Source organism: Hippopotamus amphibius, chromosome 9, assembly GCF_030028045.1.
Source record: "Hippopotamus amphibius kiboko isolate mHipAmp2 chromosome 9, mHipAmp2.hap2, whole genome shotgun sequence".
Lineage (NCBI taxonomy): Eukaryota > Metazoa > Chordata > Mammalia > Artiodactyla > Hippopotamidae > Hippopotamus > Hippopotamus amphibius.
Genome location: NC_080194.1, coordinates 117233256 through 117251375, shown reverse-complemented (window position 1 = coordinate 117251375; position 18120 = coordinate 117233256). Strand labels below are relative to the sequence as shown.

At 38.3% G+C, this 18120-nt stretch overlaps 2 protein-coding genes across 11 annotated transcripts in view; one reads left to right on the top strand and one right to left on the bottom strand.

Annotated features, from left to right (window-relative positions):
• METTL9 (methyltransferase 9, His-X-His N1(pi)-histidine) overlaps positions 1-18120 on the bottom strand; it is a 50439-nt gene that overhangs the window by 5348 nt on the left and 26971 nt on the right. For 4 of the 10 annotated variants that reach the window (XM_057748364.1, XM_057748361.1, XM_057748362.1 and 1 more), the window contains exon 5: positions 716-961. In XM_057748364.1, coding sequence (XP_057604347.1) covers positions 756-961 — 206 coding nt within the window. In that variant the 3' untranslated portion in view covers positions 716-755. Of the gene's footprint in view, positions 1-253; positions 962-9021; positions 9181-18120 lie in introns of those variants that run through there. The other 6 variants (XM_057748368.1, XM_057748359.1, XM_057748366.1 and 3 more) reach the window with 5 other exon arrangements.
• On the top strand, positions 2996-12507 carry IGSF6 (immunoglobulin superfamily member 6). The gene is made up of 6 exons (XM_057748369.1): positions 2996-3062; positions 6406-6762; positions 8919-9025; positions 9689-9736; positions 10097-10177; positions 11337-12507. The coding sequence occupies exons 1-6, from the start codon at positions 2996-2998 to the stop codon at positions 11394-11396; spliced, it is 720 nt and encodes a 239-aa protein (XP_057604352.1). The 3' UTR covers positions 11397-12507.

Below are 18120 nucleotides of genomic sequence, written 5' to 3'. Positions count from 1 at the left end.
AACACGAATTGCGGAGTGAGGGTGGTCCCTGAAGTACCGTATCTGAATGAGGTTATTCTTTTGAGGGTTGGTCTGGACTGCCTGTGTTCCCCACAATTTGCAATGATCACCCCACCCCCAGCTAAAGCCTTCCTTTACCACATATTCAAGTCGACTGCATCTTTCACATACTGCTACTATTTGGGTACCCCTGAAGCCAAAGCAACAAAAGATGCTAGGGTAGCCTTATAGTAACTCAAACATGATGCCAAAGTCATCTCCAAAAAAGTTTATTAGCATGATTAAAAACATCTTCTTGAATAATGATAGACTTTCTAAACATGAAAGAGTATCAGTGGCTATATCCTATAACCAATATTTGCAACTAGATGGCCAGCTTTATTGTCAGTCTTCATTTTATTAAAATCAATCCATCTTTATTGGTTCCATGTGAAGTCATGACTATTGCTTTGACTGGGAATGACTCCCTACTGGAATTAAGTATAAAAAATATCTTCCATAATTGGAGTGTGACCGGCATTACTGAGTAAAGAGTTGATAAAAATCCTCAAAGAGTTGGGTTTTTGTTTTTTTAAAAACATCCCTTTTACACACTACAAAGAAATAATTAGTATTTTGGCTTTTAAAATTCCTACATGATATTTAGAATGGCAGTCCCCAAAGGTCCTCCCTTCACATAATTGGGAACGCAGACCCTCTTCTGGAGTGTACATACATTCTTGGGGTGGACTCTGAAGACTTCGACCTCCACGTGTTTATACTGGTTTGAGAACAAAGACAGCGTCATCTAGAACATAGTAGTCATTATACATGTCGCCTTCACACAGGTACGGCAGTCTGGTGAAAGCTTCGATAACAAAACCAGCTTTTCTGAAAACTTCAGGCAGACTGTTCACTTGTTCTTCCCAGTTCTGTCCCTTGATTTCCAAAACTTCTGATGGTTTATCCCACTTGCCACCTACTAAAACAAATAAAAACATTAAGTTAAATTCTTGAACAAACAAATTATTTCAAAAGGGAAGAGGGGAAGAACAGTATTTGGTAAGGACCTGGGTATGTGCCAAGCACTGGGTGCTTTCATGAATCATCTCTCCCAGGTGACCCAGCAGTAGGACAGAGAGGAAGTACAGACTTATAAGGACTGAAGAACGTGCCCCGGCTTGCAAGGTTAATGAACACTGGGGCAGAAATGTAATCTCTGGTTTAACTGGACCCCAAAGCCCACACTTCTATTTTCTTGACAGTTTTGGGTATCACCCTCCCTCAGACTGACTGGTATGTAATGGTTAAGAGGTTTGGAAAACTGCTCATTAAATACTGGAATACTGAAGCAGAGAGTAACACTTAAAATTTGAAAGAGGGTTTTGGATAAATGCAAGAAAATGCCACAAGTGTAGAAAAATTATGCAATGTATTAACTAGAGAGGTTTATGAGGCTGAAAATAAAAATAGACTAATGAAGGGTTTTAATTTATAAAAAAAAAAAGATCATTCAGTGTGTTTTTCAAGGGAAGTCAATCTACTCTCTAAGTTTTCAGAACAATTTCATAAATTTAAGCCCCAGAACCAGAGAGAGGTTAACACACTAGAATGGATGAATCAATCTAGCGCTTCTTGGAATAGTGACTGAAGTCTATGTTATGTTAGTCATTTCCAAACCCATACGCATCAGATGCCCAGGTACTGGGGGGCTAGAAAAGGTCTTCAAGTTCACACACATACCAAGCACTGACTACAAACACAAACACACACACACACACAATAGTATATATAAATTTGGGGGTGCTTTTAGATGCTATGATGATGGAAAAAACACAAAGTAATATTAAAAGTGTTACTAAATTCAGATTGAGAGTAACTTTCTGTAAATGACAAAATATATAACCAACAGGTGCCAAGAGTACAAACGGTACAGTGGAAAGACTTCATTCTTTTTGGTGGCCCAGGACCCCTCTTCCTGGTGGAAGGCAAAGCCTAGGGAAGCAGCTTTCCCTGCCTTTCTTGCAGCTAAGGCACTGGCATATGACCTAAGCTCAGAAACACTCTCCTGAGAACTGGAATAAGAAGCTAGTGACCCAGATAAGTGGGGACGTGAGGCTCGTTCTCTGCGGAGGCAGAGCAGCGGTGTGAGACCAAGAGGCTGGGCTGAGGCAGCCTCTAACGGTTCTACCAACGGGCTCTGGTCCATGCTGCGGCATCTAGTGCTTGGCAGCGGCAGTGTGCTCTTCGGATCAGTTTTATAGCATGTTTTGGGACATGTGTCTTGCACATGTATATAGACCCCATACACGATTCTCCGGTCCCCACCCCCCACCCCCAGTGACTTGCTGAGTTACCCGCAAATCCTTTCAATAAATTTTCTTTTGCTTAAGTCAACCCAAGTCATCTTCTGCTGCTTACAAAGAACCTGACTGATGAAGCCCTCAAGGGGCTAGGGATGACAGAGATTCCACACATTTGTTTCACCGCACAATAAAAGGGGTCGCACAAAACTGGGGCACACCTAGTTAATGGCACACAACTTATTTCTTTGCTGTACTCTTATGTACTGTTCAATAATTTTTCCCTTGTCTCTACATGAGGACACGACCTTCTGCTTCTCCTCAACTTCAAGCAGTTACTGGCCCAGCACTAAGCACAAATTAGATGCCCCAAGACCAGCCCCTGAACTGCTGTAGAAATTTAAAGGACAAATTATCTGTCAAACAATACTTCCTGGGGATATGCACTACATGTAAATCAAAATCTCACTCAAAACATCTAATACCTTTGAGGATTTGTAAAAGCCAAGAAAAATGTGAACACAGGAACATTTACAAGTGTGCTTTAGGCTAAACTTTCAACTTTAAATGGTGAAACTGGATTACAAACAAAAAGTTCCCAAATTATGGTTCCTTAATAAGAGTTCCTCTCTTTGGTTCTTCCTGTCTTAAAAAAAAAAAAAAAGCCAACTCTCTTCTAATACTCACTCCTACCACCTCACACACACACAGAAATGGAGACAGGGAACAGACGCAGGATCGTTCTCGGTCTGGAACTCAACCTGATTCTACTTTACATCGGTAAGGTGCTTTTTTTTCCCCTCCCTTTTATTTAAATTGCTACTTTCGCCTAATTCATTTATATTTTAAGCCCCTACAGATTAATTTTTAAATGTATAACATTATGGAAATTATCTAAGGTGGTAAATTTCCTTTTTTTCTCAGAGAAATAGGTAATAAAAGAATAGCTGAGAAAAAAATTCACATTAACACAGAAAATTTCCTTTGCTATTATGCTGCTTTAGAGAAGAGCACCTCACCAGACAAAGGACTGAAGTATTCTTAAAATCACATGGTAGTCATCAACAGGCAAACTCACTCTGCACTAAGCGATACTTGAATATTTTTAAAGAACAGTGTTTCAGGAAAGCTGAAATTCCATAAATTAAAGTACTTGTTATTAAAAAAAAAAAACAACCTGCAATAGCTCCTTCCTTAAAGAATAATCATCTCATAACATATGGATGCCTATACCTGTTTTTTCTCTATGAGTTTCCTACATCAAAGTTCTAATCTCATCACAGTTCTAATAAATCTAATAATCTCAGATTTGCTCACAAAGTTTGGATCATAGGACAAGAAAGGGAGCAAAAGCTCTTAAAATTATTTTTTTCTCATCTGTAAAGAAATATATTAAAATGTTAACAGTGATTTGGGTGGTGAGCAGTGAAAGGACTATGGGTGATTTTTTGCTTCTACTTTCAGTAATAGTCTTTTTTTCTCCTAATATGTATATATTACTTTTATAATTTATTTTAATAAGTAGTATTTTAAAGAAGGATTCTTATCTTTTAAAGATATATTCTGAAAGATGTGCAGATAAAATGTCTGGAATTTACCCTAAAATAACACGGGAGTGAAGGAACAAGTAGGGAGAAGAGTTGAAACAAGACTGGGTTGAAGTCAGGTGACGGTGGAGAAGTCACCACACTGTCCGACTATTTCTGCCCATATTCGAAATTTTCCGTAAGGGCTTTTTTTATAAAGTGTCAAAAATTAATTTTCTATGTATTTTCTAGCTTGGTCTTCAAAAAATAGTAATCTTTTTTTATTCCCTCCACTAAGGAGATAAACTTGCAACCTTTTCAGAGGGTACTGTGCTTAAAAAAAAAAAATCCTACAGAATATGAGAGTTCTTAAAGAGAAATTTTCACAGGAGTGGGCTACGGTGTGACATGTTATCCAAACTTCCCTTTTTCGCTAAGATGTTGCTCCACAGGCGCGGGGGAGGCAGCGGCAGTGTCCTCACTGTCTGTACTCTCACAGGAAACCACTGCAACTGGTTCTCTCCCTACCAAGGCAGTAGCCGGAAACGAGCCGAGATACGAAACTCCAAGGCTGCAAATATTTACTTTACCCAGGAGCACTAGTTCTCCAAGAAAAATGTTAAAAGGCAGCTTCCCCTTCAAAAACTCTATCTGGCAGAGGACCTGACACTGGGATCCTGCTGGTTGACTTCGTGGCTCTGGCAGGCCCACTTCCTATTTCCATACAGAATGATCACTATGCCTTGTAAAAGTGTTTCTCTGCTTCTAAGGTGACTGAGTCGGGTAGGAAACCTGTGCTTGTAGTTATCAGACTTAGGACTGAGGCTAAGTCCCTCAGTTGAAGACGCAGGAAAGCTGGTCTTCTCCAGCTGACTTTACCCTCTCATCTAGTTTACATTTATCAGGTTGCTAAAAAGCTCCCAGCTCATCTCCAATTGTACAAATACTAAAACTGAAACATGGTGAGAACAGATTGGCATCACAAATACCACCATTCTAGTTTTAATTCTGTTCTGGGTCAGGACCTATAAGAAAAACATTTAGTGACAAAAAGCCCGTGACATCAGACCACTTGGATTACTTTTCAATTTCATTTATAGTAGCAAAGGACAAAGTCAGACAAATCAGACCACGTGGAAACATATAGCTAGGCAGAGTCAGACTAAAAACATACAGAAATTCCAATCTGTCTCAACCAATACTATTTCACATAAAGCCTCCCTTGCTCTCAAAAGGGTTGAGGGCGCGTGTTCCCATTTATAGACACCTGAGCAGCTTTCCAGCTCCACATGCCTGGGATTCGACAGATGGCCAAAGTAGGGACCCAACCTCTATGACACGGAAGCAGCATGGCATGGTGGAGAGAGCACTGGCCTGGGTATCTAATTCCAGCCCTGCTAACACGTTGCTGAGACGTCCACAATTATCTCTAAAATGGGCATATAACACTGCGGGGACAGGAACAGTGGTGGCAGCAGAAATAGGTACCTTTTATTAAATACTTACTAAGACTTAGGTAAGCAAATCCTCCTTATGCATCAATGGCCTCACACACTTCCCGCTAACCTCGTGAGGTACACAACACTATCCCCATTTTGCTAACGAGGAAACACACCAGAGAGCGAGGAACCGGCAGAGCCAGGATCAGAACTCAAGTGTGTGCTCATGAGCGATGCTGCCATCAAACAGATGAAACCTGTAAGAGACTACAAAGCGATGCACAGGTGCCAGGAAGAAATCCAGTTTGCGAGGCTGTGGCACGGCCAACTCATTAGGCCTCTGCTCAGTAATCAAAGACACTGTAGCTAAGCCAGGGCCGCATCTTCCCAGGTGTATATCTTGCCTTTTATAACGGGTCCCACTGGGACAACTAAACTCACAAAGGACAACTGTAAACTGTTATGAATTCCTAGCACTCACAACCCCCACGAGGCCCCCCCCCAAAATCCCTACTGCTCATATGCTCAATCCCTGGCCATGACATTTGCACGAGGGGCTCTGACACCTATTACCACTGAATATAGCGCTCCTGTGACGCCAGGGGTACCGATGAGGAAACGGGCCCTGAGAGAGTAAGCGACCTGCACAGGGAGATCAAAGGAAAACCTGTAAATACACCACAAATGTACACGTGGACCCCAAACTTCCGACTCTGGAGCTGCGGTCACCTCCATTCGCGATGATGCGGACTCCTGGGGTCTCTCTATGGCTGCCCTCGAGCACCAGACATCACTGCACACCAGCAGGCTGAGCTCAGGAAACTCGGAGCATTAGGAAACGTGAGGAACACCAGCCTCTACTTTGGCTTTTTTTTACTCTCAGTTTTTTTTAATTGCAGTTGATGTACAACGTTCTGTAAGGTACAGGTGCACAATACAGTGATTCACAACTTTTAAAGGTTATACTCCATTTATAGTTATTGTAAAATATTGGCACTAAAGTCTACTTTTACAGTCTTGTCTGTGCTGGGAGTGAGGTAAGAGAAAGAAAGCAATGGCTTTCAACGGATTCTTCACCCCAAGATGTCAATAAAACAGAAGCACAGACAAAGGGAGGTGAGAGGCCCACTAAACAGGCTCATCTGCTTCCTCCTGCAGCTGCCGCGGGCAAATGTGCCGTCTCGGTGGTTCAACCACCTTACCTCGAAGTGGACTACACTCAAAACGCTGTGACCATGCAGTGCTCCTTCTCCACAAGGGAGTGCCCCACAGAGCAACCAAAAAGCCTGTGGTTTCGCTATGGCGCTCACCAGTCTGAGAACCTGTGCTTGGATGGATGCCAAAGTGAGACAGACAAATTTACGCTTGCGAATCTGGCCCCAAACCAAGTTTCCCTTACTGTGAACAGGCCGACTTTCAATGACAGTGCAATCTACATCTGTGGAATAACCGTGGCCAGCTCAAAGGAATCGACTGCTAGGCGAACGGGAGGAGGGACCATGCTGGTGGTCAGAGGTCAGTCAAGGCTTTCTTCCCGTACACTGCATTCTGCTTGGCCCCTCCAGTGCATCGTATTACTTATATGCAGAGATTATGAGATACATTTCATAACTTAATACCCGAGCCAGTGAAGAGGGTGACCTGCACACAAGCTAACATGAAGTTTGGATTAAAGAACTACTCCAACCCCATTTCCCAGCCTCTGCATACACAGAGTCAGGGTTATGTCAGGTGCTACACTCTCTTTCCATGTCCAGACTTTACTGGCAAAGGCTGACCAACTATGTCCTCCTTTCTGTATGTTACACTAATTGAAATGCGATGATTAATCCTTGTCAGGATCTGGTCTGGTATTGCACCATGTAGAACAAAACACTGGAGAAGCATAAGCAATTAATAAATTAGGCCCAGAAAAAAAATATACATTATGGAGAATAAACACAAATTTTAGGTGAAGCCACTGGGGGATCCCTGATCCTACCCCTTCTGCATAGGTAATGAACAGGAAAAGGGTCGCTGTGGCTCTGGCTTCTTGAGATTTACTAAAATCCATGACAATTTCCTCATGCAAGTGAGGACACTGAGCCTAGCTAAGTCCTATAGATTAAGAAATTAATAAATTTCAGAGGAAAAGCTTCACGTGATTCTGGGGGAAGGAAGAGAAGGGCAGTAACTCCATGCTTTTTTTCAGACGTCTCCCGTTTAAAGCAACTCTGATATGAAAAGCACTGAGATCATTAAATTGTAAACCCAAATTAACCAGCCTTTTGGTCTTAAAACAGGTCTTTGAGGAGCCCAAATCTTCCTGTATTATAATCCCTGCTTTGCTGTTCTAATTGACTTTTGATACTCCACTGTCATTTAACCTTAGTTTATTCTCACCTGTAAGGTAAATTATAAGTGCGTTAATGCACATAAAGCACTTTTAAGGGTGCCTGGCTTGTAGCAAGTGCTCAACAAATGTTAGCTACAGATAGTAAAACAAACACACGACAGTTCTGGAGATTTGTGTATCTCACTGTATGCAACCGTCTTCTATAAAAAATCTTACCCAGAAGAAAAATGGTCTGTAAAGAGATGAAGGTCTCAAACCTGCAAGAGCTTATGTGAAAAAACATTCTTCTTCAGGAGTAGGAATGAAAGTACCACTAACATAGACATGGCAATTTCCTACCTTTTCTACAGAGCTCCTAATTTCACACTTAAAACTTTTTGTTTTAAGTTTTATAGATATGGTTGATTTGTTAGTTTCACAAGAAAAATGTATGCTGTATAAATCAAATTCAAAGGATAAGCATCCATAGGATATTTAGTTGAAAAGTACAAGTTATTCAGATAAAAATTATAAATCTAATTGGATTTTGTACTTCAAATACTCAGGTACTTGAAGACATGGTATGTTACTTCATCACTACCTAGAACACAGGACACTTCCTGCAGGGAGGGAGAAATTCAGAAAGTGCAAATGGATTAATAATTCCACTTCCAGAACTTTATTAGAAAGAAGGGGCACATATAACAATGTCTGTCTTTTAAGCCCGCAGTGAGCACTAATAACTCAACGTACGGCCTTCTCAGGTTCTTTAGAGAACTGCACTGTTCAGCTACGTGTACTAAACAGTTCAAGGTTATAAATACACGTGGGAAAATATCCTACCTCCATAAACAGACTCTTGGTGACACTTGTACATCATATCTACTAAAAGAAACTTTAAACATCCCTGAACAAACTGTCTTGAAATGTTTATCTAACTGTAAGCAACACTTTATATAAAAAGTGATTCTTGGCATTATGATAAGTTATTAATTGAATTTTTAAAAATTTTAAGTTTTAAAAATGAAATGACATATTGGGCATAATACAATTAAAGAACTAATAAACTGGCTTTAACTATGAGGGTGAGTCAAAACTCATCTGTACTCTGGCAGTAGAATTTACATAAGTTTTAATATAACTGGAGCACAGATAATTTTTGACTTGCCCCCATATATCATATACTTGAGTACTTTCTGAATCAAGAGACCCTGAATAGATTTTTATATGAATAGCTAAATAAAGTAAGTTCACATTTCACCTCTAACATGTAGTTTCCATTATACTTGATGCATATACTTGCAATAATATGTTTCAATAGTGACTGTGGTTCTTTCTGTCTCTGTAATGAACAAAGACACGAAGATTCTGAGCAGGAAGCTGCAGGGTCTCCTGATAGCCCTCTCAGTACTGCTCTCTGTCTACATTGCTGGTACACTCGTGGTCCTCATCATCCTCACCAAAGTAAGTCAGATTTCTTGCATTAGATGTCCCGATAGCCTTGATTATTGTCATAAGGAAATAATTTCCATCTCTCCACATGGTGGGAGCCTCAGAAATCGCTCACCTAATTAACATCTTCCTTTGCATCTGCAGGAAATACCACCTGCAGAAGAGATCTGCAGAAGAAAGCAAAATTTTTCATCACTGAAATTATTAACCAGAGTACACAGTTTACAAGGCTTTCTTTTTAAAAGCCAGTAATATGGGAATAAGAGACCCTTCTTTATAACCATCATACACATGCTACTTTCTGCTGGTGGGAAGTTATGAAAGGCTAAGAACAGCCTTTAAGAGCAAAAAAAAGGTTAACAAAAGAGATTAGAAACTGCCTTAAAATATCTTTAAAAGGCCTAAAGATTTTGAGAAAAACTATCTTCTGGTTATTCACATGCTCCAAGAGGGGGTAAGATGCATGTGTCATATCAGGATTACTATAAATCCTACAATCAATACCTGTTTGAGCTATTTCATTAATAAATATCTCAGAAATGACATGAAAATTAACTCTTCCTGCATATCATTTAAATATTAAGTTAGTTTAGCCTTATTATGGTATGAGATCTCTGCCACAATTGTTTTGAGTACATAAAATGTCTTATAAGACTTTCCTTTTCTTCTTGACAGTCAAAAAATAACACTCTACGAGAGAAAAAAACAGAAGATTCACAAAAGGTACAGACCAATGCTTATAAAATATCTTTCGAATTGTGGTTATAAATATTACAAATCCAAAATAATTTAAGAAACTCAGAACATTATCACAAATCAACTTTCAACCATAGATAGTGTTTCCTATTGTTGAGAAAAATGATAATCTCAAGTGGTAAAATATGTAGTAAATTGATAGTTCTCAATCATAAATTCTACTAAATATATTCAAAATACAAAAGCGTTAACTGTAGTATAGATCTATTGGGTGGGGTAGTTTCTGAGACTGGCGGCAGTAAGGGAAGAAAAGGCTCAGATGATGTACAATAATCATTGCTTTTCGTCCTGAGAGGGACACATTGTTTTTCTGATTTGTATTTATAGAAAAAGAGCGCTCGGCGTATTTTTCAAGAAATTGCTCAAGAGCTATATAATAGGAGACACGTGGAAACAAGCCAACAACCTGTAAGTGTAAAATATCAAAAAGATGTAACACAGATATAAAGCATGTTTAACTAAAAAAACTAAGCTGCCAACAAGCTGTCAATAATTGTTTTCCTTTAGAACAGTCTGAAAGAGGACGTTCACAAAATGCATTTTTATATAGAACCTGTTTTGATAAATACATAACAAAGGACGTCTATTAAACAGACACCAGGCCGGCATCTTAGTGACATGAAATCTTTCAGAAACACACTGGATACAAGCAATGTTTTCAGTACAGACAAGGATGCTTTTGTGTGCTGAAGCTACTTTGTACTGTTATCTTGCATGCAGTAGTAAGCATTAAGTAGATGTTGGAAACATTTGTGGATCAAATTATATAGAAAACTTGTTTGTTCACATTAGAAACGATACGGCTAATAAAAGTTAAAAATGAGTATTTCTTCAGTCTTTGGAGTTGTAGTGATAGGAAGAATACATCTATATTTACAACACATTCTGATAGTGTTTCTTTAAAGTCCTATATAAACAGGTTTTTCAAACAAACAAGTCATTGTTTTAGAGCTAGCAGAGCAGATAATTTCCACAATAGATGATCAAACTGCTCAGGTTTAAGTTGAAATGTATACAAAATAATGAACCTATATACTAGTAAAGATATTTTCCTCTTAAACAGCAGCCATGAGGGTAAATAAAACAGAATTCCGATACGAGGTATGTTTTTAAAAATCCAATTTCTAAAAAGGATTTTCATCCAGGGAAGAATATCGTCTAAGTAGTCACTTCATCCTCCAATGTATATACAAATACATAAAGGAGTGGTCTAATGACCTAAGATGCCATTCTGAATAGTTATAGATACCTGTTCATACTCTTTTCTTATTGATACTAGGGCATATTTTTCAGCAGAGGCCAAGTTAAATGGCCTGAAGACAGGCCTGGAAGTAAGAATTTTAAAGCTCTAAGCCAGGGCTTTGACAATGGCATCCAAACAAGAACATTATTCTTCACTTTCCACATCTTACTGCAAATAAAGGGAAAATGGTAACCGGACCTTTACGGTTACTGGAAGGGTACTTAGGACCCAGAATGCAAGGTGGCACTGTAGTTTATATGTTGTTTGTTGTGTGGTGTTATTGGTTACATAACTTAAAATATGGTTTGTTATTTACTATTGCAGCAGGAGAAAGACAACACTTATGAAAACAGAAGAGCACTTTCTAACTATGAAAGACCATAGAAATCTTCTGATTTTCAATTAAGTCACTGAAAATCCAACTCCAAAAGCTATGCAAGTGTTAACGGACATACACCCATCAGGGTTTTTTACAAAAAGAATTTAAAGTAACTGGAAAAGTCAACTGGCTACAAGAAGGATCCCAGAATATAAGGAAACTATTACCAAGCTACCAAAATACTAAAACCAAACAAAATGCAACTGAAAAATACTTTCCTAATTTGCTAAGAGAATTCTAAGCAGTCAGACATCTTCAAAAACTCCCATTTATAGTATATATCCTGTATTTGTTTCATTCAACATACGAGGTGCACCACATGATGACTGTTACCCTGAAGAAGATCTGAAGTCACACCACGTGCCTCTGTCTTGTGTGGAAGAACTGTCTTTATGGTTTATAGAAGTGATGGGCCAGTTAGACTAAACTGGCAGGGAAGGAGGAATGGAGGGAGGATGAAGAGGGTCAAAATTTGAGTTGGAAAAAAATCATCTTGAAAAGTATTTTGTAGCAAAAATTACTTCCTCCAGTCGTGCAGTGGAGCAATGGGAGAGTGCACATCTTTCTGAGGTATGCAAAATAACTTATGTCATGCCACCAACAAAAAGTGAGACCAGAGGAGAACAGAAAATAGAGGAAGAATACAATAACTAAAATACAGAAAATCCAAAGCAGAAGGTTCAAGCAGAGAAACCTCAGAACAAATAAGCCACAACTGACTCTAGATGTCAGTCTTGTGCCAAATAACAGCACCAGGGAAGCATTTGGCAACGCACTGCACCTGACAACGCCTTTGCAATACTGATTTTTTTTCTCTTTTAATAAGTCATTGTATTACACACACACATAAATACACCTATGTACACACACACACTTATACAAACCTACACTTTTATACACAGCTGGGATCATAAAGAGTACTTAACTTTGTATCATGCATTGCAATGTTGATTTTTAACCAGCTTAGGAGGGAAAAGTTAGGTAAGGGGCTGGGTCCAGCAAGGATGTTTATGGCACTCATTACCATCTCACTAAGAAAACACGTTATGGAGTGTTCTCTGCAAGTTACTTCTGTGTTAAAAAAAAAACCTACTTAAAGTACCTACAAGTACATGTTCATTATTAAACATGAATTACAATCTATTCTGTTGATTTCATTAAAGTGTTTCTCTTAAACTGGTATAAAATGAGACGTATTCTTATTTTTAAAACCCAGATCAAATTCTAAAATATTTTACGATCCCTTTGAAAACGTTTTGTACTGATGATTTAAATCAGTGCTCTCTAACCTTTCTAATCACATGTGCCAGGAAAAATGGAAAGGGGAGAGAGGGGAGCACATAACCTCATTTTATTTGTGTGTAGGATGTATATATGTGTGAGAGCATGTGTGTGATTTATACGGTGTATGTATATACATGTGTGTGTATGTGTATACACAAAAATAGAAACTAAACAATGGGCATTAAAAGTAATTTAAATAAAAATGTTAATATTTTCTTCCTGTTTCCCTAAATAAACTGTTTTGTGTACTCCCTCCACTTTGAGACCACTGGCCTGGCTGAAATAAATGAACTTCTAAACCAGATGGCAAAAAAGGTAAGCACTAACACCATCTGGCTGAATAGAAGTAGTGTTGGATTTGATCATTTCCTTTTCACTTCTGAGCCATTACATTTTAGTACTTTCATGGCTGAAAATATACTGTTCTTTGTGTAACTAATGAGGAAACAAAATCCCTAAGACAAACTCATATTTGATTCAGAATTAGCCTTTCCCAGTACAAGCAAGGACTATGTTTCAAAGATTGATTTTTAAGCTAAAATTTGGAATACACTTTCCCAAGCAGTTATATTCCCTGAGGTCATGTATGAGTGCCTGATGTACATATAATACTCATTCTTTTAGCCATCCAGCTAGCCAACAATATTTATTGAGTGCTATACTATTACACAGCCAAAAGCCTCTTTTGCATGCTATCCTTGGGTCTCACTGAGCTTGTCCTCGCCTGGGAACCCCACCTTGCTCACATCTTCATGCTTTTGCACATGCTGCTCCCTCTGCCTGGTAAAACGCTCCACAGATACAAACACAGGTCAAATGTCACCTACATGAAAACGTCCCTAACTCTTGCAGCAGTTAATGGATCTTTCCTTCTCTGAACCCACAGTACTTTGTCACGTTTCTTATCAGACTATGCTGCCACTGTCTGTTTACGTCTTCTGGACTATTCTGTAAGTATTTTAAAACTATTGAGGGACAGCCCTAGAGGTCCAATGGTTAGGACTTCGCCTTCCAATGCAGGGTGTGCAGGTTTGATCCCTGGTCGGGAGCTAAGATCCCACATGCCTCATGGCCAAAAAGCCAAAACATAAAACGGAAGCAATATTGTAGCAAATTCAATAAAGACTTAAAAATGGTCCATATCAAAAAATCTTTTATATATAAATAAATAAATAAATAAATAAATAAATAAATAAATAAAACTATTGGGTTGGCCAAAAAGTTCATTTGGGTTTTTCCATTAAGATGTTACAGAAAACCTGAAAGAACTTTTCGGCCAACCCAATAGAAGCACATCTCATTTCTTTTTATTTCTACTGCCTAGCACCTCCTGGTACATAGTAGGCTCTTAAATGCCTTTTTATAAATGCAATTGAACAATGTTTCTATAGAAAAATATTTTTTCAGCATTTCAACTGAGATGTGAAGCACACTTCACTCCCTAGCCATTGCCTCTCATCCCTCTTCAGGACTGTTCACTGAATCCCTAACATTATTTTTCCTGCTTTCTGAGCATCCAGAATTTTCATTGTAAAGGATTAAGCAATATTTTTCTGTTTAGATTTATATTTCCCAATACAATGAAAAGAGAATAACATTAAAACAACTTGAAGAAGAAAATTGACAGACATAGTTCTAGTGTATATACACCCTACCTTCTAGACAAGAGCACTTAAACCACACACAAAAAAGTGTTAACAAGATTTTCAGGATAAGTCATTTCTTTCTCTCTACTATGTAAGACCTGAGAGAGTTTGAAGCCCTAGGCTAATAGGCATATAGTAAGTGTTTGTAGAGTCGAGTCACAGAAACCAATGGAAAAGGCATGGATTTTGAGACCAAGTTAAAATGCAAAAACATTGATAAATACGTCAAAGTGAAGAACTGTGAACAAATCTGATCAATGAAGCCACAAATAAAAACAAAGTCACAGAACAGGATGGAATGAAAAAAATCTAACATGTATCAAATACCAATACTGAGACAGACAAGGTTGGGCACTATCCTATAAATTACATTATTTAATCTTCACAACAAACCTCAAGGTAGGTATTAGCCCCATTTTTACAGATGAGACACTAAGCTTAATGAGAGGCTGAGGTAATAAGGGCTAACCCATATTTCAAAACAGACCAGCCCTCAAAGCCCATGCTCTTTCCATAAAGCAGTCCTGCCAGAGTCTTTAAGACTGAACATGTCTAATTTAATCTGAACAATGACCCTGGAAGAAAGTGAGAAAGTTGCCAATGGCTACCTCTCAAAACACACAGGCTTAGTTGGTTTTACAGGAGAATTCTACCAAATTTCCAAAAACAGATAACCAAAATGCTATTTAAACTAGTTGTTCCAGAGCATTAGAAAGAAGTCAGACATTACTTTTTACAAAATCAGCAGAACATAGGTACCAAAACACAACAAAGATAACATCCTCCAAATAAAAGGTTAGATGAGACCAACTGTCATTTATCAATAATATTAATGCTAATATTTTCATTTAGAGTTTTTGTAAATACAATCTAGTGATATATACAGGACTATCCTACCTAAGCCCAGAGATGCAAGAGCAGATATGTATTAGAAAAGTATTATTAATTTAATAAGCCAATGGAGAAAAAACCCATCTCCATAGATGGTGAAAACACAGGTGACAAAATTCAACATTGATTCCTGATTTTTTTAAGCTTTTAATAAAACAGGATTAAAAAAAATGTATCTCAAGCCAAGCAGCAATCTCTAGCCAAAAGACAGAATCATACTCAAAGCATTTTTTCATTAAAGTAAAAAGCAAAGCAAAAATTTCCACCATTTTTTTAAACATTTTCTGGAAGTAACTACAAATTCACTTGGATCAAAAAAAAAAAGGCTAAAAATGAGAAGGAAGTAGCAAAACAAATTGCAGATACTATAACTGTATTAAAAAAAACCCCAAGAGAATCAATGGTGGAAACTATCAGAAACACTAAAATAATCCAATAAGGTAAATGGTTACAAAACTGGTGCACGCGCACACACAAAACAACTGCTTGTCTGCATATGCATAATATCCACTCTAAAACATAATGGGAGAGTCATTTGAGACAACACGGATGAATCTGCAGGACATTATGCTAAGCGAAATAAGCTAGACACAGAAAGACAAATACTGTATGATCTCACTTATATGTGGAATTGAAACAAGTCAAACTTGCAGAACCAGAGAACAGAATGGTGGTTGCCAGGAGCTGGTGGGTGGGGGAAATAAGTTGTTGGTTAAAGGATACAAACTTTCAGTTATAAGATGAATAAGTTCTGGGGATCTAATGTACAGCCTGGTAACTACAGTTAATAATACTGAAGTGTATACTTTAAATTTGCTAAAAGGATAGATCTTAAGTGTTCTCATCACATACACGCGCGCACACGCCCATACACACACACACAGACACACAAAGGTTAACTATGTGAGGTAACAGATGTGCTAATTAACTATAGTAATCACTTCACAATGTACACATATAGTAAATCATCATGTTGAATACCTTAAATACAAAAAATGTCAATTATATAAAGCTGGGAGAATTTTTTATTTTTTTAACTATGATGAAAGAAAAATTCCTATTTACAATATCACGCACATACACCATTAGAATAAATGTAACAGAACTTGTGCAGGACCTTTATGAAGAAAGTTTTGTTACTAAAGAACATAATTGAATAAATTAAAAGACACCCTATTATTACCTAGGAAGACTCAATACTCCCTAAATTAACCTATAAATTTAATATAGGGGGAGTAGGCAAGTTAGTGCTAAAGCTGATCTGTTAAATAAGCCAAGAAAAACCTAAAAGGAACTGATTAAGAAAGATTAGTGCTATGATATTTACATGTATGATAAAGCTACAGTAATTAAAATACTTTGGTGTTGGCACGCATATAGAAGGATAAACCTTAAGAGAACAGAACCAAACATATTATAGGACTTTAGTCTATGATAAAGGTAGCTTTCCAAAGCATTGGGGAAAAGATGATTACTTAATAAATGGTGTTAGGATCACAGTGTAGCTATTTGGAAAACACTCTTTAACAAGTAGTTCCACTCCTAGAATTGTATCATCCAGAAAACTTTAAACCTACTTCCTTCAGCCTTTTCCCTATATCACCCTCTAAGTGAGGCCCTTCTCCGAGAACTCACTTTAAAATTATGGCACCCAAACCCAATCCCCAACTCCAAGAAGCCCCTTTCTTGCTTTTATTGTTTATTTTTCTCCATAACACTGATCACCAACAACATGCCATTTATTTACCACCTGTCTTCCTCACTAGCATGTAAGCTCCATGAGGACAAGGATATTTGTATGTTTTTCCGCTCACTTACCTCCAGCATCACTCAAAAAATGCTTTTTATATGACAGAGATATTCTGTGGCATAAGAGTATCCCTTCCACCCTGATTGCAAGCTCAGTCCCACAGTGTAAATATGCTCAGGGCAGACTCCCTCCCCCGACCTGCATCACAATCTCCTAAGCCCCTTGCCTGATGCTGGTCGGGCAGGGCACGTGGCCCCATCCTTGCTGATGGGACCTAAAGCACGGTGTGCCAGGAAGATTTCTGGAAAGGGTGTCCTTCATCTAACAACAACAAAAAAAGTACGGGAGAAAATGCCTCTTTCTTACCAAGCCTCTGTCACGCCTGCACATGATGTCTGGCGCTGCATCAGCCATTTAGTAATTGTGAGGGGAATGTCAACACACTGAAGATGAAGAACCAAAAGCAAGTTCTGAACTTCAGTGGACACTTTCATCACTCAATTCACCAACCTTGGAATTACTTTTCTGAAACAAACTCTTAATTTTTAAAAGCTATTTTTAGCTGCTCTTTCTGTTTCTTGAAGCAGAAAACATCCTGATACCTACTTACACATGTGTGCAAAGACTTGCCTAAGATGGTTCACTTCACCTGTAAACATTTATAAAGCAAACTGCTGGTATCTAAAAGTATGTCAACAGAGGCCCCCTCAAGTAAAGTTACCAAATGCCCAGTGGTATGCTGGTAACTGTTTACCAATCAGCTAGGAGAAGGGAGAGACAATCTGTAGAGTTTGCCAGTTTCCATGGTGTAAGTACTCCCGTCAAGGTCAAATTCAATAATGGCCAAGTTTAACAACCAGTTCACTACATTCCTGCCAGTATAATAAACAGTCACTCTCCTGAACCAGTGAAACCAGCTCCAGCATACCACTGCTTACACACAGACAAGGAAGCAGATACTCACATGCTGGTATGGAATAATTTCCTACATATACTTAAGTGGAAAAGGGCAGTGAAACTATTTATCATGTACTTTACAAAATCAATTTTTTCATGTACACACATATTTGCATAGACTATCTTTAGAAAAATATTCAAGAAACCTGAACAAGATTGTGTAACAGAAGTGAATGAGAAACCTCACCATACACTCTCTTG

Coding starts and splice junctions, on each gene's coding strand:
- IGSF6 (XM_057748369.1), top strand. CDS start 2,996: ATGGAGACAGGGAACAGACGCAGGATCGTTCTCGGTCTGGAACTCAAC. Junction 9,026..9,688: donor TCCTCATCATCCTCACCAAA/GTAAGTCAGATT, acceptor TCTTCTTGACAG/TCAAAAAATAACACTCTACG. Junction 9,737..10,096: donor AAACAGAAGATTCACAAAAG/GTACAGACCAAT, acceptor TTGTATTTATAG/AAAAAGAGCGCTCGGCGTAT.